The sequence below is a fragment of the Physella acuta genome, unplaced genomic scaffold (assembly GCF_028476545.2).
Source record: "Physella acuta isolate Inbredline_101_S28 unplaced genomic scaffold, ASM2847654v3 ptg000345l, whole genome shotgun sequence".
Taxonomy (NCBI): Eukaryota; Metazoa; Mollusca; class Gastropoda; family Physidae; genus Physella; species Physella acuta.
The window spans coordinates 485,879-508,517 of record NW_026731864.1 but is presented as its reverse complement, the minus strand read 5'-3'; the positions used below and the strand labels follow the sequence as shown (position 1 = coordinate 508,517).

The window sequence follows — 22,639 nt, the reverse complement described above, 5'->3', positions numbered from 1 at the left end:
CAGTTAAATCAGTATGTAAATGCGTGTAGCCATTATATTTCTTAACTTAGACAGTTTATAATTCAAAACTGCAGCATAAAATCAGCTTTAAAAAATTTTTCCCACCCCTTTTGGCGCCCCCATAGGGTCGGCGCCCGGGGCGGCCGCCCCCCCCGCCCCCCCCTAGCTACGCCTCTGCCCTCTACCCCTGTCAGTCACCCCCCCTACCCCTGCCAGACCCCCCCCTCCCACTACCCCTGCCAGACCCCCCCCCCCTCCCACAAGCTCTGTCAGTCACCCCCTCCCACAAGCTCTGTCAGTCACCCCCTCCCACAAGCTCTGTCAGTCACCCCCTCCCACAAATTCCCCACTGCCACTGACAATGTTATAAACACAGCACATAAAAAACTTACAACTCCACCCCCCAGGGAATGTGCCAGCACTGACTGCCCCTCCCTGACCCCCGCCAGATCAAACAGCAGGCTGTAGGCGACCACGTAGTTCATCAGCAGGGCAGCAGCGTCATGAAAGTTCATGTTGTCTCCAATCTTGTAGACGTAATTTGTGGACACAGCCACCAGTTCAGACCAGGCTTTGTAGTCTGAGAAGGCCATGACTCTGTCGCCAACCTGCAGTCAAAAAACTGAACTATTAGACACAGTTCTCACTGTCATTAACCTGCAGTCAAAAAACTGAACTATTAGACACAGTTCTCACTGTCATTAACCTGCAGTCAAAAAACTGAACTATTAGACATATTTCTCACTGTCTTTAACCTGCAGTCAAAAACTGAACTATTAGACATATTTCTCACTGTCTTTAACCTGCAGTCAAAAACTGAACTATTAGACATATTTCTCACTGTCTTTAACCTGCAGTCAAAAACTGAACTATTAGACATATTTCTCACTGTCTTTAACCTGCAGTCAACTGAACTATTAGACACATTTGTCACTGTCATTAACCTGCAGTCAAAAACTGAACTATTAGACATATTTCTCACTGTCTTTAACCTGCAGTCAAAAACTGAACTATTAGACATATTTCTCACTGTCTTTAACCTGCAGTCAACTGAACTATTAGACACATTTGTCACTGTCATTAACCTGCAGTAAAAAATTGAACTATTAGACACATTTCTCAATGTCTTTAACCTGCAGTCAACTGAACTATTAGACATATTTCTCACTGTCTTTAACCTGCAGTCAACTGAACTATTAGACACATTTGTCACTGTCATTAACCTGCAGTAAAAAATTGAACTATTAGACACAGTTCTCAATGTCATTAACCTGCAGTAAAAAATTGAACTATTAGACACATTTCTCAATGTCTTTAACCTGCAGTCAACTGAACTATTAGACACATTTGTCACTGTCATTAACCTGCAGTAAAAAATTGAACTATTAGACACAGTTCTCAATGTCATTAACCTGCAGTAAAAAATTGAACTATTAGACACATTTCTCAATGTCTTTAACCTGCAGTCAACTGAACTATTAGACACATTTGTCACTGTCATTAACCTGCAGTAAAAAATTGAACTATTAGACACAGTTCTCAATGTCATTAACCTGCAGTAAAAAACTGAACTATTAGACACATTTCTCAATGTCTTTAACCTGCAGTAAAAAAATTGAACTATTAGACACAGTTCTCAATGTCATTAACCTGCAGTAAAAAACTGAACTATTAGACATATTTCTCATTGTCTTTAAGCTGCAGTAAAAAAACTGAACTATTAGACACATTTCTCACTGTCATTAACCTGCAGTCAAAAAATAGAACTATCATAAAATATGTGTCATCATCATCTGCATAGTTTATCTCATTAATAAGCCACAACCCATAAATCTTATGGTAAAATGTTTAAGTGTTAACTTGGACTTGGTATCTAAAACATTTTAATACAACATGCTGTATATTATTGAGCTGAGGTTGTTGTAAACAAATTATAGGTTTAATCAATCAGGGATTGATTAAACCAAATTTGCTAAGTCAAAATAATATCAGGGATGGATAGTCATAGCAAAGTTTTAAATATGAGTTTGAGGAAACTATGATTATGATATGAAAATGTACCTATGTGTAACTTTAAATAGTAAACTTTAAAACTGTGTCTCCCCTCAAAGACCTAATGTACATATACCATGGAAGAATGACCTAATGTACATGTACCATGGCAGAATGACCTAATGTACATATACCATGAAAGAACGACCTGATGTACATATACCATGGCAGAATGACCTAATATACCTAAACCATGGCAGAATGACCTAATGTACATATACCATGACAGAATGACCTAATGTACATAAACCATGGCAGAATGACCTAATATACCTAAACCATGGCAGAATGACCTAATATACCTAAACCATGGCAGAATTACCTAATGTACATATACCATGGCAGAATGACCTAATATTCCTAAACCATGGCAGAATGACCTAATGTACATATACCATGAAAGAAATACCTAATGTACTTATACCATGGCAGAATGACCTAATGTACATATACCATGAAAGAACTACCTAATGTACATATTCAATGGCAGAATGACCTCATGTACATATACCATGGCAGAATCACCTAATGTACATATACCATGAAAGAATGACCTAATGTACATATGCCATGGCAGAATGACCTAATATACTTAAAACATGACAAATGGGCTGAGAAATATTTCTGACAATACATTTTCCTTTTATCACTGAAAGCTGAACCTAGATTTACACCTAAATAAACTGCACTTACAAACCCCAAGTTAATACCACTTTTTTCTTTCATTTTAATGTTCATTGCATTTTAACAAGAAATTAATAGTTAAGGTATGTAAGTGGATTTCTACTTCATATGCAAACATTTTTTCTGGCAAGTTATATTTCAAATGAGTATTAACTGGCAAGCCAGCTGTTGTAATGAGTCATGTTAAACGCTTAGGTGTGAGTAAAAAATAAAACAACAGGTTTCAAATGTTGAGTACTGAGCTATACCCTCTTACAAGCTTAAACTCCCAGAACTAGATGTGTTTTCGTCTCTTATGATGTAATGATTTACACGCAAAAACTGTGTGGCCCATGAGCGTGTCTGGAGCGGGCATGATGCTGATGTATTACGTCATCTCTGGGGGAAAGGGAATGAACTCAATTTGTTTTTAGATTTTAGAATGGTTCTATAGTATTAGTTCTATGTAGCCTAGTTATGTTGCAACAACATAAAGGACTGTCTATTTGAAGACTTTTCATTATTATTCTGGGCATAGATGCAATATTTAGCGTTAATTAGCTGCGCAAAGTGGAAGTTTATCCACCCCCGACACTGAGCTGATTACTTGGAGGGAATTTATTTTGAATAAGCTAACACATGAACTCAGTGACCTCATTGGAGTGTAGGTCTACGTTTTATTTTCGTATCCAACACATAGATCTAGATATAATGAAACAGTGACCACAGAACACTGGGGTGTATGATCAGATTTACTTTTCTACAAAACTTTTATCCCAACAAATTCTCGAATGTTGGTTTCAACGTCAAGGCATGGGTTTAGAACAATAATTAGGTTAATTATCAGTGTTAATCAAACGTATATTTTTCTGTCACGGATGAATGGAAGATACGGACACACTCAACAGGAAGATGAGAAAATGCATTACATAGACGTGATCTTATCAGTGTTTCTTTCAGGCATCTTTTCAGGAAGAATTTATATAGAATGAATTTAACCAGTGTCCGTCCCCACCCCCTCCCTTTTTTGGAGTAAAAAGTCTGAAAGAAAGACTAGTCCTTATAATTCCAGATATACATGTCTTTTAAATGGGGCCTAATAAGGCGGGATCGTGATTTGTGTTAAGCTGAAACACTTCTCCACTAGTTTGTCTTTTTTTTGTTTTCTTTTGAAAAAAGTGATTGTAAAACCCCTAAAGACACAATTTTTAAATAACTAAAAAAAAAACAACTACAAATAAAGTTGGAGCTGCCATTGTGTCAAGCACCAAAAAACAAAAGCCGAAAAAAAAATATGATGTCCTTATTTGTCTCGCAAAATCCCGAGGCGCTGTAATCTGACGGCCAACACTAGGCGGCGCTCCAGCTCTATCATGACGCGCACACCGCCAACACTAGGCATCAGCTAATCGAGGGGAATTTCATTCCATCCAGCATCCACTCAGCCGAAAAAAAAAAATGGTGGTCCAGTATGTCAGTAAAGGGAAGAAATCAATACTGCATTCACAAAGACCATTCTAAAAACCCAATCGATATCAGCTGCTTTTGTCCAATTAAAGTGTTACCAAGCATACTTTTGAATTAGTTCGCAGTTATTCTCCGACAAATTTCTAAGTAACAGCTTATTAAAGGCACCCAATGCATGACTAATACAACCCCATATATGGACTGAAAAACCTTAGGAAAATAAACAGCCAATCAATAAAAAAAAAATTTAGTAAAATTTATTTTAAGATTTTTTCTCCAATACGAATAGGACTACGTCATGTCTAAAATTAGCCCGCGATGATCAGATCGTAATTTGCTGTGTGTCTGCCAAACTTGACGGGACTGTGGGTAGTTCCCAGGCCCTGCACGCGCCAACCCTGGTCTGATCCGACCCTCAACGGCGGCAAACGATCGCCGGATCAGCATTGGATATTCCCAATTTCTTGCCGCCGGCTGATGAGGAACAGCCGTAAAGCGTCCCTTTAATTACGTCACGGAGGCGACCACAAACGGCTACACGTTATCTATCGTCTGCCGTTCACTGATATTTTTCCAATGGTGACTAGGTTTATATTTAGAAAGGGTTTACCAGATTTGAAAGTGATACGGGGTGGGGGTGTTAGGGCGCAGGAGGAAGATCTGCAGACGTGAATCTATAGCTTGAACTATCAGGCGATACCGTCTACACCAGTGAAAGAAAAGCACACCAAACATTTGTGTGAACGTGGACACCGACACTTTTTCTAAAGCTGGAAATAAAATTTAAACGAATAGCACTGGACAATGGAGTAACTCAGTCCAGCGTTAGACGTGTGTCATCAGGTATATGTGTGTCCCCAGGTATATGTGTGTCCCCAGGTATATGTGTGTCCCCAGGTATATGTGTGTCCCCAGGTATATGTGTGTCCCCAGGTATATGTGTGTCCTCAGGTATATGTGTGTCCCCAGGTATATGTGTGTCCTCAGGTATATGTGTGTCCCCAGGTATATGTGTGTCCCCAAGTATATGTGTGTCCTCAGGTATGTGTGTCCTCAGGTATGTGTGTCCTCAGGTATATGTGAGTCCGGATATAGTGTGTATGTCATGGTGTGTGTATCCAGAAATCTGAGGGGATGTCTCCAGAAATCTGAGGGGATGTATCCAGAAATCTGAGGGGATGTCTCCAGAAATCTGAGGGGGATGTCTCCAGAAATCTGAGGGGATGTATCCAGAAATCTGAGGGGGATGTCTCCAGAAATCTGAGGGGATGTCTCCAGAAATCTGAGGGGATGTCTCCAGAAATCTGAGGGGATGTCTCCCGAAATCTGGGGATGTATCCAGAAATGCGGATGTGTATCCAGAAATGAGGGGATGTATCCAGAAATCTGAGGGGATGTATCCAGAAATCTGAGGGGATGTATCCAGAAATCTGAGGGGATGTCTCCCGAAATCTGGGGATGTATCCAGAAATGCGGATGTGTATCCAGAAATGAGGGGATGTATCCAGAAATCTGAGGGGATGTATCCAGAAATCTGAGGGGATGTATCCAGAAATCTGAGGGGATGTATCCAGAAATCTGAGGGGATGTATCCAGAAATCTGAGGGGATGTATCCAGCAATGCGGATGTGTATCCAGAAATGGGGGGAATCTATGAAGAAATCTGAAGGGAATGTATCAAGAAATGAGGGGATTTATTTTGAAATCTAAGGGAATGAAAATAAGTTTCAAGTTCTCTACAGTTGCAAGTTTTATATCACTGATTCTAAAAATCTTTAATCTTTAAATTTTTGAAGCTGAAGTTGTTTTTTTTTTAAATGGCAAATTGACGAAAAAAGTTTTTTACGTGTCAACAATAATGATGGCAGGATTCTCGTCGTGAACTCGATGTCCATTTCACAGACAGCCATTTTGGGGAGTAAACATTGAACTTAGCCGGAGTTTTTTTCCAGCTCACACTGCAAACACCACTTAACTGAGCAACTAGTGACGTATTCCTACACAAAAGTGTATGATGTGACCAACTATTAGCAGTAGGTTTATTTTAATATCAGATTCAGTGTTGGTGCCACAATAAAAGATTTAGGCTGTGTTAGGGAATGGGTTAAGGTTTACGCAGTGGCGTAGCGAGGTCGGGTGTCACCCGGTGCGGCACTTAATGGTGTCACCCCCCCCAGAGGCATAGAGACCCTTCCCAGGGACAAACTTTCAAATTTTCGATTTGCACCCCCCCCCCCCCCTCAAACTTTCGATTTGCACCCCCGCTCAAGTTTTCGATTTGCACCCCCCCCCCTCAAACTTTCAATTTGCACCCCCCCCCCCCCCTCGAGTTTTTCTCAATATATTTTGCTATTTTTTGCCTTGGTGTCACCCCCCCTAAATGGTGTCACCCGGTGCGGTCCGCACCCCCCGCCCCCCCCCCCCCCTCGCTACGCCCCTGGGTTTACGATAGGATTGACATTAGCAAGTATAGTTAGTGTATAAGCCACTAACAGTAACCTAGCACCCCGTTTTAAGAAGATTCCATTATTGTGGGCTGTGGCAGTATCGAACATAACAAATATTTATTTTTTAAAATTCGATTCTGTGTTTTTTTTTCTTGAAGCATTACCATAATACAGAGGCTAGTCTATAATCAGCCACTACCTTTGTTTAAAATTACTCCTGTATAGAGGCTAGTCTAGAATCAGCCACTACCTTAGTTTAACATTACTCCTGTATAGAGGCTAGTCTATAATCAGCCACTACCTTAGTTTAACATTACTTCTGTATAGAGGCTAGTCTAGAATCAGCCACTACCTTAGTTTAACATTACTTCTGTATAGAGGCTAGTCTATAAATAGCCACTACCTTAGTTTAGCATTACTCCTGTCTAGAGGCTAGTCTAGAATCAGCCACTACCTTTGTTTAACATTACTCCTGTATAGAGGCTAGTCTAGAATCAGCCACTACCTTTCTCCTCACGCAACAGGAAACAAGTTCCCTGTGTCTTAACGCGCCATTTCTTTGCTCGTTAATGTCAAGGTCAATCTGATTTTAAACTGTCAAGGGAGGAAATCTACGTTTTCTAACATTTCTTGGGCTTTTCTGGGAATTGTAGTCATTTTATAAACGTATACAATTCTACACAAACTATAATGAAAAATACATTTAGAAAACCTCTAAATATAAAAGCTAAAATTGTCTTTTTTAGTCACTAGTGATGAATGTGTGTACAGATAGAAAGGTCGCCTCTTGTACGTTCGCCTTGACAAAATGTGCTAATGTTTGATGCCAGTCAGGCAATACACAAAGCCATTGTAATGGGAATAAGACGTTAATGATACGAAAGCGTTTTCCTCAACGACAAAATAATATGCAAATCCTACTACCAGAGCTGGCTCAATATCTCCACAGATTCTGGAATTCTATCCCAACAAAATCGATATCCGGTTAGTTAGCGCACCACACGCGCGATGGGGGTAGGGAAGGGGGGCTGGGCTGGTATTTTACCAACACACCTTGATGAAACAGGTGCTACACACCTAGACACAGTGACGTAACAGGCGCTACACACCTTGACACATTGACGTAACAGGCGCTACACACCTTGACACATTGACGAAACAGGCGCTACACACCTTGACACATTGACGAAACAGGCGCTACACACCTTGACACAGTGACGTAACAGGCGCTACACACCTTGACACAGTGACGTAACAGGCGCTACACACATTGACACAGTGACGTAACAGGCGCTACACACCTTGACACAATGACGTAACAGGCGCTACACACCTTGACACAATGACGTAACAGGCGCTACACACCTTGACACAGTGACGTAACATGCGCTACACACCTTGACACATTGACGTAACAGGCGCTACACACCTTGACACAGTGACGTAACAGGCGCTACACACCTTGATGAAACAGGTGCTACACACCTTGACACAGTGATGTAACAGGTGCTACACACCTTGACACAGTGACGTAACAGGCGCTACACACCTTGATGAAACAGGTGCTACACACCTTGACACGGTGACGTAACAGGCGCTACACACATTGACACAGTGACGTAACAGGCGCTACACACCTTGATGAAACAGGTGCTACACACCTTGACACAGTGATGTAATAGGCGCCACACACCTTGACGTAACAGGCGCCACACACCTTGACGTAACAGGCGCTACACACCTTGCCTACTTTATCTTATTAAAAGCTATGAGAGACACTTTAAACAGACACACGCGATCTATTTAAACGTGAAAAAAATATGTTGAGCAAAATTCTTCACTGCATACAACTTTACGACAAAAAGGCAACATACGGGGAGATTTTTTTACCGACAAAAAGGCATCTCGATGATCTGTAGGAGCTACGTCACAGGCGCTCTCGCAGCTAGACATAGCAAGCTCTAACCAGTTTAGCCCTTCCTTCACTGCTCTATGCTAAATAGCCCTGCCTCCTCTCTGCCCTATCTAGCCCTATCCCATTTAGCCCTGCCACCACTCTGCCCTATCCTATCTAGCCCTGCCTTCACCAAATGCTGGGCCTACAGAAAAAATTGCTGACACGCAATATGCAAACGTGGAGGGACGAGGTGGACGGTCTAGCTCCTGTTTCTCCTTAAATCGCGTGGGATTGATCTCTAGCAAGATGAGTAATGGCTTCCTACATGCTCGCGCTGGTCACATTGACCGTTGTCTAACACATCTTTTATTACCAAACTATTTTATCCCGTAACATTGTATTGGTCACTATACTACCCTGCTTTTACGTGTCTGTTTTTTTAAACTGTCAGCCTCGATTTGTCATAGGCTCTATTCGATTACCAAACAAACGATACCTATTGTATTCTGGTCATTGTACACAAAGGGTTGAAATAATCGATACTCAGTTTAGTGGTCCATACAGTGGCACGGCTGATGTCCACTGCTGTTCTTTAGTCGCTATCTGGTCAAAGCTTTTAGATAGTTATACTGATAACACTAACCAAAGGGAAGAAGCTTTTTGTTAAGATTCTTTCAACCTCGCGCATACACACCCCACACCCTCACCCAGCCCTCCCACACACCCACCCTCAGCCAGCCCTCCCACACACCCACCCTCAGCCAGCCCTCCCACACACCCACCCTCAGCCAGCCCTCCCACACACACCCACACACACACCCTCAGCCAGCCCTCCCACACCCTCACACACCCACACCCAGCCCTTCCACACACACACCCTCACCCAGCCCTCCCACACACACACCCACACACACCCACACCCAGCTCTCCCACACGCACACCCACACACCCTCACCCAGCCCTTCCACACACACACACACACACACTCACCCAGCCCTTTTACACACACACACACCTACACACACCCTCACCCAACCCTTCCACACACACACCCACTCACCCAGCCCTTTTACACACACACACACCTACACAAACATACCTACAAAGCTCTAGCCGTCGTTTGACCATTTACAGCAAAGGTATTTAATTGACTAACTTCAACGTCGCTATTCTTCCAACCCGAAAGTCTCGAGTTCGAATCCAGGTCCAAGTCAGTAGAACGTCCCTGAGTCTACCCAGCTCTGATGGGTACCTAACTCATGTTAGGGTGTAGTGAACGAGTGAAGGGCGATCAATGGTGGTGAATATTGTTTGTACTTGGTACCGTGTGCGTTCGTCCCTGTTCATTCCTCGTGCTGTGAGTTGTATAGTGCACCGTGCAATGTTTGAGACACTATATCGGGTCCCTAACATTACACAGTGCACTAAGGGTCATCCATTTTTTGACGTCCACAAATATTTCGGATTTTAGACCCGCTCCCCTCCCCCAAAAGTCGTTTTTTCCGGAACGTCAAACAGTGCACTATATAATGTTGTGACCCTAACATCACAGTGCACTATACAATGTTGTGCCCCTAACATCACACAGTGCACTATACAATGCCCGCTGCCTTGCTGTGCCTGCTAACGACCAAACACCAAATATTGTCACTGTTAAAGTAACACTACCGGGATAAAATCGATCAAAAATGAACTTCCGTTTTCAAACTTGAAAAAAATATCCAGTTACAATACAGCCTTGCAGCTATATTCGGCGAAAAGTCAGTCTCTACTACAATTGATAATCGTTTCATCGACCAACTGACAAACCAATCGACCATCAATCGACCATTTCAGGCCACATCCTCTGACCAGCATTTGAAAAGACTAAGTTTTGGTCAAACACAAAGAGATACGATTGTAGCGAGTAGCACGTCTTTAATTGCTACAGTATGACGTCTGTAACTGCTACAGTATGACGTCTGTAACTGCTACAGTATGACGTCTGTAACTGCTACAGTATGACGTCTGTAACTGCTACAGTATGACGCCTGTAACTGCTACAGTATGACGCCTGTAACTGCTACAGTATGACGCCTGTAACTGCTACAGTATGACGCCTGTAACTGCTACAGTAGCACGTCTGTAACTGCTACAGTATGACGCCTGTAACTGCTACAGTATGACGCCTGTAACTGCTACAGTAGCACGCCTGTAACTGCTACAGTAGCACGTCTGTAACTGCTACAGTAGCACGTCTGTAACTGCTACAGTAGCACGTCTGTAACTGCTACAGTATGACGCCGGTAACTGCTACAGTAGCACGTCTGTAACTGCTACAGTATGACGCCTGTAACTGCTACAGTATGACGTCTGTAACTGCTACAGTATGACGTCTGTAACTGCTACAGTATGACGTCTGTAACTGCTACATTTTGATGTCTGTAACTGCTACACATGCTGCCGGTTGGTGAAACTTTCCGTTTTACAAATTAAATGAGGATAAACCTTGTGTTAAAATTTAAAAAGGGAATGTAATGTAAAATGCTTTAAAAATTTAACTTTATTGGGTCAAAAGTACGTTTTAAATTTCAGACGCAACAAAAGTTACATTAAGGGCTAATGATATGCCAACACAATCAATGTTTTTCGTGAAGTTAAAAAAAACAACTTATGCAGTGTAAACATAGGGCTGATAAGTTGTGCAAGTTTTAAGAAGATTATCTTCTGTCTTGATTTCACATGAAATCCACACAAATTCTCCTCTATAAAGAACCGCCACAGGTCTACCCCGTGTAGCTATCAACCGTCCAATCACAATTCCTCGTGAGGTCACGTGCACTACAGGCGATATTTCCGGCCGGCCCGCTAATGTCCCTTTCCCCCTTTGGGATTTGGCAGACACATGAGCTGCCTATTAACAATGCATGACCGCAAAACTGCTCATTCAGTCTTCGTGGGATTATGTTCATTTATTGTCGACGTATTTCAGAGACCCGCATTTACTTGGAAGAAATATATTAACCTGCATCTTTTATGACGCGATGTTCCCACTTGCCAAAAACTAAACGCCATCTCTTTAGGTTCCTTTAGCATTTAATACAATCAAAGTACGTTCAATATTTAATTTTCATATACTAAAACATATTCTATACTAACTGTTTCTTCCCTACTTATTTCTCCGGGGTTTGCACTAGATATGTTCGAAGGGTGGACGGGGGTGGACACTGGTAAAAGTATATATTTTCTACATAAATTCCATTTCATTCGGAGGAGTGGGGGGGGGGGGGGGGGGGCTCCTCCGAAGAGATGCCTGAAAAACAAAACTCTACTAAATTGTACTATTTGTACTATCTATAGTAAAGTTAGCATCTACACATTTGTTTAGTTGTAATTCTGGAACATTCGAAATTATTCCCACTGGCGTCCAGCCATTTCTATATATTGTTTATAATGATACCGTTTCCAAGACTCTAGTAACAGATCAGTAATGAATTAAATTGTGTCGTTGGTAAACCCTCTCATATAAACATCTAAAGTAAAAAGTAAAACAATGTACTGGTAGAGTTGCGTCAAGACACTGATTTATTTTTTTGCGTTCCTTAAGGCGCACGATGCAGACTTGCGCATTGATTTCTGCCACTAGCACAGCTCCGCGAAGTTGAATCACGTGATTAGCTAACGATATGATTCACACATTGGTTTGACATGAACAAGCTGGGGTTGCTTTTCTTCAGAGTTCAGGCCAAAAACACGGCAAACAAGAAGCTAAAAACTACGAGCGCCATTGTGAAATTGTTCCTGGTTTTGTTACGTGCTAAGTCTTGGAAAGTTTGACAGGGTGATCCTGTCTCAGGGTGCTAGTCTCAGGGTGCCCCTGTCTCAGGGTGCTGGTCTCAGGGTGCTAGTCTCAGGGTGCTAGTCTCAGGGTGCTAGTCTCAGGGTGCTAGTCTCAGGGTGCTAGCGAGGCTACAGTCAAACCAGAGGAAATATCCTGTACCCAAAACAAATGACGGCAGGATTTATGATACCACTTTCCTGAACATGACGTCACACGCTGATATCCCGCGAGAGTTTATGACGCAGTTTTTTCCTTTGTTTTCTTTATGTTTTCTTTTTCTTTCTTTTTTAGAGAGAATTTTATTTGAGGACAGTGTACAAAGGGCAGCGGGTGGAACGTGATTATTTAACAACACGTAATTACTTTTTAAGTTAAAAGATGTAGCACACGACGGAGATGTAGCAAGCACACGACAAAGATGTAGCACACGAGACCAAGATGTAGCTTATTGCCTAGACGTATAACGCCCACGCCGTCTACATGATGTATAATAATGACTATAATCGACGCACTTATTGAAGTGCGTTCAGCTAAAGGCTATAGACCTCTTAAGGTCAGACACACACTGGCACTAAACTAAGTTCAGACACACACTGGCACTAAACTAAGTTCAGAAAATTAGCACTAGACTAAGTTCAGACAAAGTAGCACTAGACTAAGTTCAGACAAAGTAGCACTAGACTAAGTTCAGACAAAGTAGCACTAGACTAAGTTCAGACAAAGTAGCACTAGACTAAGTTCAGACAAAGTAGCACTAGACTAAGTTCAGACAAAGTAGCACTAGACTAAGTTCATAAAATTAGCACTAGACTAAGTTCATAAAATTAGCACTAGACTAAGTTCAGACAAATTAGCACTAGACTAAGTTCAGACAAATTAGCACTAGACTAAGTTCAGACAAATTAGCACTAGACTAAGTTCAGAAAATTAGCACTAGACTAAGTTCAGAAAATTAGGACTAGACTAAGTTCAGACAAATTAGCACAAGACTAAGTTCAGACAAATTAGCACTAGACTAAGTTCAGAAAATTAGCACTAGACTAAGTTCAGAAAATTAGGACTAGACTAAGTTCAGACAAATTAGCACTAGACTAAGTTCAGAAAATTAGGACTAGACTAAGTTCAGACAAATTAGCACAAGACTAAGTTCAGAAAATTAGGACTAGACTAAGTTCAGACAAATTAGCACTAGACTAAGTTCAGAAAATAAGGACTAGACTAAGTTCAGACAAATTAGCACTAGACTAAGTTCAGACAAATTAGCACTAGACTAAGTTCAGAAAATTAGGACTAGACTAAGTTCAGACACATTAGCACTAGACTAAGTTCAGACAAATTAGCACTAGACTAAGTTCAGACAAATTAGCACTAGACTAAGTTCAGACAAATTAGCACTAGACTACCATCAGACACACACATTAGCACTAGTCGACACAATCAAAACAAAGTAACGAAACAATTTTCTTCGCTATTCAAGTTTTTGTCTGACGCCACTAAAACAACCCCAAAACACTGACGCCACCAAAACAAACCCAGACACTGACGCCACCAAAACAAAACCAGACACTGACGCCACCAAAACAAACCCAGACACTGACGCCACCAAAACAAAACCAGACACTGACGCCACCAAAACAAACCCAGACACTGACGCCACCAAAACAAACCCAGACACTGACTCCGCCTACCACATGTACTCTACACAACCCGACCCCCACCCCTGCTCCTGTCACAACCCACGACCCAGTTTCCATCCGGTGCTTGTGACACGGTGTGAGACGATGGATTGAATCAATCATCTCAACTTCCCCACTGCAGTAACAGTGTGACAGTGTGAGACGATGGATTGAATCAATCATCTCACACAACCTCCCCACTGCAGTAACAGTGTGAGACGATGGATTGAATCAATCATCACACACAACCTCCCCACTGCAGTAACAGTGTGAGACGATGGATTGAATCAATCATCTCACACAACCTCCCCACTGCAGTAACAGTGTGAGACGATGGATTGAATCAATCATCACACACAACCTCCCCACTGCAGTAACAGTGTGAGACGATGGATTGAATCAATCATCTCACACAACCTCCCCACTGCAGTAACAGTGTGAGACGATGGATTGAATCAATCATCTCACACAACCTCCCCACTGCAGTAACAGTGTGAGACGATGGATTGAATCAATCATCTCAACTTCCCCACTGCAGTAACAGTGTGAGACGATGGATTGAATCAATCATCACACACAACCTCCCCACTGCAGTAACAGTGTGAGACGATGGATTGAATCAATCATCTCAACTTCCCCACTGCAGTAACAGTGTGAGACGATGGATTGAATCAATCATCTCACACAACCTCCCCACTGCAGTAACAGTGTGAGACGGTGGATTGAATCAATCATCTCACACAACCTCCCCACTGCAGTAACAGTGTGACAGTGTGAGACGATGGATTGAATCAATCATCTCAACTTCCCCACTGCAGTAACAGTGTGACAGTGTGAGACGATGGATTGAATCAATCATCTCAACTTCCCCACTGCAGTAACAGTGTGAGACGATGGATTGAATCAATCATCACACACAACCTCCCCACTGCAGTAACAGTGTGAGACGATGGATTGAATCAATCATCTCAACTTCCCCACTGCAGTAACAGTGTGAGACGATGGATTGAATCAATCATCTCAACTTCCCCACTGCAGTAACAGTGTGACAGTGTGAGACGATGGATTGAATCAATCATCTCACACAACCTCCCCACTGCAGTAACAGTGTGACACTGTGTGAGACGATGGATTGAATCAATCATCTCACACAACCTCCCCACTGCTGTAACAGTGTGACACGATGGATTGAATCAATCATCTCACACAACCTCCCCACTGCTGTAACAGTGTGACACGGTGGATTGAATCAATCATCACACACAACCTCCCCACTGCAGTAACAGTGTGAGACGATGGATTGAATCAATCATCTCACACAACCTCCCCACTGCAGTAACAGTGTGAGACGATGGATTGAATCAATCATCTCACACAACCTCCCCACTGCAGTAACAGTGTGACAGTGTGACACGATGGATTGAATCAATCATCACACACAACCTTCCCACTGCAGTAACAGTGTGAGACGATGGATTGAATCAATCATCTCAACTTCCCCACTGCAGTAACAGTGTGAGACGATGGATTGAATCAATCATCACACACAACCTCCCCACTGCAGTAACAGTGTGACACGGTGGATTGAATCAATCATCACACACACCCCCCCCCCCCCCCACTGCAGTTCCAGACTGTTCTCTTTACGATAGTCTGGAGTTGTACGTCTTGGGGTGAGGTTGCCGCCCCTAGTCAGTTTTCTCCCTTTAATAAAAAGGCTTGTGAGGTGACACCCCCCCCCCCCCCCCAACAACAGGCAAAAGGTCAGTAAAGGTCATGAGTATAGTGACGATTATACAAAACATGATAAAACAGACTACGATATTGATTATACAAAATGGTTACAAGTGTTATTTAACGACAATAAAACTGATGTATGTAGGAGATGTGTTTGAATAAAAAAAGTGATACCTTTTGTAGTGATGATAAAATGATGACGAAAATAAAATAAGATTATGCTGAAGATGCCGGTGCATAATAAAGAGATAATAAACAATGACAACTGTTACAATGATAAAAATTTGAAAAAAAAATTGCAAATCGCGGTTTAAGTGAAGGTACGCGTTACAGTTGAAATACAAATCTTCGAATTTATAGGAGCAACGCGTCATGGCAACAACAGAACAACCGACGCACAAATGCAAACATTCTCAAAACCAAGACATTTTCCTTGCCAATTACTACCAATGCCCCCCCCCCCCCCCCCCCCAACTGACCAAGAAACCAATCTGTTGTTCTCTCCCTTAGCTTATTATTTCCCCTTCCTGTCTACTTTGTTCCGTCTTCTTCAAAACGTCAACATTGGCTTGTCAGGCGACGCCCGCTCCATTACACGGTTTGCTGCTTGCAAGGGGAGACCATTCAACTTGTAGTCTGACCGTCTTCTCCAGGAGGAAATTAGATGAGGTTCTCATGTCGTACCACGTCAGGAGATGGGCTTGCTTGTTTGTTTGTTTTTTAAATTTTGGTCTTTCAAAGATTTCAAGATCGTCTCGTGATGTAAACAATAAAAATTTGTTTTTTGTGACAGTTTAATCACTTATCACATGTTCGGGTCATTTTGCTGTCCCCCAACACTAATTCTAATTCTAACCAAATACTATCTCCAACTTAAACCCAGCCCAAAATCTAACAGATTCTAAACAAAATCTAAACTCATCGACCTAGTCCAACCTCTCTAGTACAACCTGATGCGGTATGACGGGTTGGTCCAACCAGTCTAGTACAACCTGATGGTCCAACCAGTCTAGAACAACCCGATAAACAGGATATTCTCTAATGGTCGCTTCAATTAACGATTGATTTTAAATCAGGTGCTTCGATCTGTGCACGGGTTTCTACCACTCGGCGCCGCCTCATCAACCCCCACCCCTGCTGCAACAGTGCAACGACCCCTCCCCAAAGTTCCCTCTACGCTGCGCGGTTGCGCGGCCGCGCAGTAGTTTTGAGCTGCCGCGCAATCATTTTGTGAAATACATATGACCTTGTATAAGACTAAGAACACCGCGCACACATAATAAACTATGCACACTAGCTTTTTCCCCATAGAGGGAACATTGCCCCTCCCCCCACCCCTGGGACGCCAACGTTAAAGGTAAAATGTTATAGTAACATAAGTGTAGGTAAATCTCATGGTTGCTAAACCGAAAAGTCTCGAGTTCGAACCCTCGGGCAAATGAGGCTCGTAAGCTGGGGACAGCCACTCTTCTAGGAGAGACAACTCCAAAATTAAACAACTGCTGCCTTGTTGTTTGTTCTTGGAAGCAAACCCAAAAAGAAAAGCAGGCTGAAACCGGAGTCAATGGCCTCAATGGCGCATAAGCAGTTGACACGTATACTTAATTGTGTTGGAGGGAATCCCTTCCATCTCTAAAATTAAGAACGAAGAAGAAGAAAATATACTTTGTGCTAATATACTAGCAGCTGATCTGGCCCATATCCAAGCACTTTACCTGTAATACAATATTCATTATACAACCTGCACATAGTTGATACAAGGACTATTGATATAAGAAAAAAAAAGCCATTTGAGATTTCACAATAACAGGTGAAAAAAGACTTGAATTTGAGCTTGTTCAATGTTCTAAAAAAAAATTAAAACGGTTACCGATAACAGATGATATCAATCAAATGTTATTGTTCTAGTGTCACCCGCAGGTAAGTCTTGTATAGCAGAAGACATTCAGGTGTAAATATTACTTCTGTTTGTCACATCACTTTATTACACATCAGTCTCTAAACAATGGAGTCCTGCAACAACTAGACGACCAATATTTTGTTTAAGTCACATGGAGGAATTTCATTTTGACTATAAGCTTGTACTGCAACCCCCTAACGATCAATGCATTAAAATGTTGACATCTGCTTTATTAGAAGTTTATTAAGCATGATCGTACATAGAACAATTCATTTGACTAGGGATGGACACACGATGGATGTAGAAGGTATTTGGTCGAATCTGTGACACAAACTATCGAGTTTGGGCCCCGGCCTAAGGAGGTCCCAGATCTGTCATTTTAAACATTCCATATTTTACACATCAGTCCCTACTTAAAAGAATAGTTTAGGGGATAAAGAAAGCACGCAAGACTGAAAGTACAGGTGGGGAAATAGACTAAACCCCTCCATGGCCAGCAGAGCCACATGGCCCTCCATGGCCAGTAGAGCTACATGGCCCTCCATGGCCAGTAGAGCTACATGGCCCTCCATGGCCAGTAGAGCTACATGGCCCTCCATGGCCAGTAGAGCTACATGGCCCTCCATGGCCAGTAGAGCTACATGGCCCTCCATGGCCAGTAGAGCTACATGGCCCTCCATGGCCAGTAGAGCTACATGGCCCTCCATGGCCAGTAGAGCTACATGGCCCTCCATGGCCAGTAGAGCTACATGGCCCTCCATGGCCAGTAGAGCTACATGGCCCTCCATGGGAAGTAGAGCCACATGGCCCTCCATGGCCAGTAGAGCCACATGGCCCTCCACGGGTAGTAGAGCCACATGGCCCTCCATGGCCAGTAGAGCCACATGGCCCTCCATGGGAAGTAGAGCCACATGGCCCTCCATGGGAAGTAGAGCCACATGGCCATCCATGGGCATTCAGATACAACTTTTGTCGTGTCAGATACAACTTTTGTCGTGTCAGATTCAACTTTTGTCGTGTCAGATACAACTTTTGTCGTGTCAGATACAACTTTTGTCGTGTCAGATACGACTTTTGCCGTGTCAGATACAACTTGTGTTGAGTCCAGTGTGTATTGAAAGAAAAAAAGTTACTTCAAACGTAACTATTGTCCCGAACATTCGTCTTTAATAAAAAAAAAAACACGGTTTCTGTCACAAATCCTGCCTACTGTTATTCCAACAATTTGAAGAATACCCTACATGTTTCAGCTATTCAAAAGGATTATTGAACCAAGTATTCAATAACTTAAAGCCACTAACAGATTATTGAGCCAATATATTTGAGCCACTGAGCACGGATATTTGAGCCTACTCGATCGAGTTATGAGCCATTAAACAGGATATACCGAGCCTTCAAGGTGATGGGCCCATAAAATTCACTCGACCAAAAACAAAGAGACAACGTAACGTCATGATTCACCTCATCAGCTGACGGTTGTCTGCATCATGTGACTGGATTAATGGAGGGAGGGGGGATTAGCTCGTAAAAACGGTGTGAATAAGTGGGGCAGATATTTTTAATGTCACTTAAATATTCTAGAGTAATGAGGCCACGAGCGCTAGATGGGCCTGGTAAAAATGACATAAATGATGAAAATAAAACTAGAGTTTGTTGCAGAGGTAGGCAACACAGCAAGCAACTAGTTTATAATTTGTTGGATATAATCTTATGACGGAAAGAAAGAAAATATAGTCCAAATGTTGCGGAAGGTGATTATAAATAAAACGCAACAAAACATAAGTTGTTCGGTTAGAAATCCTTCTATATTTATACAAAACCCTGTTTTATTGTCTAAATGACATTTGCAGAAAGGAGATTTCACGTGAGATATCACTTCACCTCCATTGTTTATGTTAGGAAAAAAAAAGACTCCGCTGAAGAGATGTCGCAATCTGTACATTCAAATTACACAATACAGCAACACTTCATTAATCTTTGATTGCTCAAATCTAGGGTCTCATACAACTTACTAAATCGACGACCTCATACAACTTACTAAATCGACGACCTCATACAACTTACTAAATCGACGACCACATACAACTTACTAAATCGACGACCACATACAGATTAATAAATCTAGGATCACATACAGGTTAATAAAACGACGACCACATACAGGTTAATAAAACGACGACCACATACAGGTTAATAAAACGACGACCACATACAGGTTAATAAAACGACGACCATCACATACAGGTTAATAAAACGACGACCACATACAGGTTAATAAAACGACGACCACATACAGGTTAATAAAACGACGACCACATACAGGTTAATAAAACGACAATCACATACAGTTAATAAAACGACAATCACATACAGTTAATAAAACGACGATCATCACATACAGTTAATAAAACGACGATCATCACATACAGTTAATAAAACGACAATCACATACAGTTAATAAAACGACAATCACATACAGTTAATAAAACGACAATCACATACAGTTAATAAATCGACGATCACATACAGATTAATAAATCTAGGAACCCATACAGGTTAATAAAACGACGATCATCACATACAGTTAATAAAACGACAATCACATACAGTTAATAACACGACAATCACATACAGTTAATAAATCGACGATCACATACAGATTAATAAATCTAGGATCCCATACAGGTTAATAAAACGACGATAATAAATCGAGGCCAATACATAATAAACACACATATAGCGTTAGTCGTACTCTACGTCTCAAGGCAAGTGGGTTATGGTGGCAAGAGATACGTCTATAGTCTATAGTATCAAGTGAGTTGTGGGCCTTGGTGAGGGAGGGGGGGGGTGAAGTCATCAAGGTTGATGAGGTGGGGGGGGGGGGGTCAAACTTTTGTGACTGTTGTATAAGGTGGAGGGGGAGTGGTTAGGAAATATGACGTAACATGAATGTATTTGTCGAGAAAAATAAAGTATTAAAAAAAACATTCAGACTGATCTAGCATAAGGCGGAGTGTAGACACAAGACAGGAGTAAACACATTACAGACAATGATGGACAGTCGATCGGCTGTGGAAGGGGGGATAAAATACAAAAATATGAGAAAAGCAGTGAGATTGATTTTTTTAAAGGTAGGGGAATGTACTATGGAAGAATCAGCAGGGGAGAGTACTGTGGTAGAATCAACACGGGAGAGAACTGAATAGATGACAAGGGAATGTAATGGATCAACCAACACAAAAACCAAGCTGTTTCCTACTATCAACAGATGAGGCATCCCAGTGCGCTTTGCATAGTGTCGTCCATTGATTTTTTTTATCAATGAATTAAATTTTTTTAAAGTGATGTAATCTCAGCTGTAGTTTACCTTGGTGGGGGACTTAATCAGAGAGGGCCGCGATTTATCGATAGAATCGTAGATAGCATTGTTGATCTAGTCTTACTTCAATCCATATGGATGTGTAACCCAAGAAAATTGTAATGTGTAACATATCAACATTAGTTGTGTGTATATCTAACACACTGTGTGGTACATGTATCAATCCCTACAATGTTTGAAAATGTGTACTTGAAATATATACAGGCCATCTACTGGCAGTATAAAGATGTACAGGCCATCTACTGGCAGTGTAAAGATGTACAGGCCATGATATTTTAAAGATGTACGGGCCATCTACTGACAGTGTAAAGATGTACAGGCCATCTACTGACAGAAATGTACGGGCCATCAAGTGGCCGTGTAAAGATGTACGGGCCATCAAGTGGCCGTGTAAAGATGTACGGGCCATCAAGTGGCCGTGTAAAGATGTCGAATGGTGTCTATACAGGCCAACGTGTAACCCTATCAACGTCAATTCTTCTATCGATTGAGGTCTCTGCTAAGTTTCAAGTTAAACTAAAAATAGCACGGTTTGTTTTTTAACTTCTAACGTGTCTGATCGAGTTAAAGCCATTTTGAATTACAATTTTGAGTTAAATTTAAAAAAAAACCGGAAAAGCTTTATTTACACACAAAAATCGCAAATACAAATTGCACATTATTGTGTTCTCATCCGCTCATTTTAATTTGTGTCACTCGTATTCTTTAAACAACAAAAAACTTTACGCCCATAAAATGAACATCGAAAATAAATCTATAGATTTAAGACGTGGTCTTATAGAAACCAGCTTATGCATGTGAGATTCGCGCGCTAAATACTGACAGGATTACCTCAAGTCAGATTATCGATGGAAGCATCCATTACGGTAATGCCCGGGGGATAATTTTATTCCAGAACACTGACACGTCCTAATAGCCGTTACACGAGACTATTTAAAACATTATGACGTCATTAAACCCTCCCCCCCCCTTTACACTAGATAACCTTCACCCTGGGACGTCACAAAACATGCTCTTGAAATTTTTATACTAAAGAAAACTTCACAACATGACGTCATTGAACCCCCCCCCCGGGGGCCTTTACACTACACCAATAACGCTAACACAGCACATGATGACGTCATACAACCACCCACACCCTCTCCCCTCTACACCAGTATACAGAATCAAGTAGTGAAAGATAAACTTGGCCTTAAAAACATTCTGTACGTCCCTGCCCTAATTAATTATTCAAACGAGAAGACAGCGAGTTGATTTACTGATGCCTTGTGTTGTTGTCAAGATGGAAGAAATCAGTCAAAGCCTTTTTAATCTAACCACTGGTCAGGCGATCGTCTTGAACCAGAGGCGTAGCGAGGGGGGGGGGGGGGGGGACATATGTCCCCGGGCGCCGACCTTAGGGGGGCGCCAAATTGAAAGTTTGAGGGGGGGGGGTGCAAATGAAAAGTTCGAGGGGGGGGGGGGGGGGCGTGCAAATCGAAAGTTTGAGGGGGGAGGGGTGCAAATCGAAAGTTTGAGGGGGGAGGGGTGCAAATGAAAAGTTCGAGGGGGGGGGGTGCAAATCGAAAATTTGCTCCAGAGGGGGGCGCCAAATTGAAAGT

General features: G+C 42.0%; 1 protein-coding gene across 5 annotated transcripts in view; it reads right to left on the bottom strand.

Moving 5' to 3' along the window:
• Positions 1–22,639, bottom strand: part of LOC131941085 (synaptic vesicle membrane protein VAT-1 homolog-like) — a 44,504-nt gene that overhangs the window by 16,018 nt on the left and 5,847 nt on the right. For all 5 annotated transcript variants that reach the window (XM_059300079.1, XM_059300076.1, XM_059300080.1 and 2 more), the window contains exon 4: positions 393–608. In XM_059300079.1, coding sequence (XP_059156062.1) covers positions 393–608 — 216 coding nt within the window. The remainder of the gene's footprint in view (positions 1–392; positions 609–22,639) is intronic.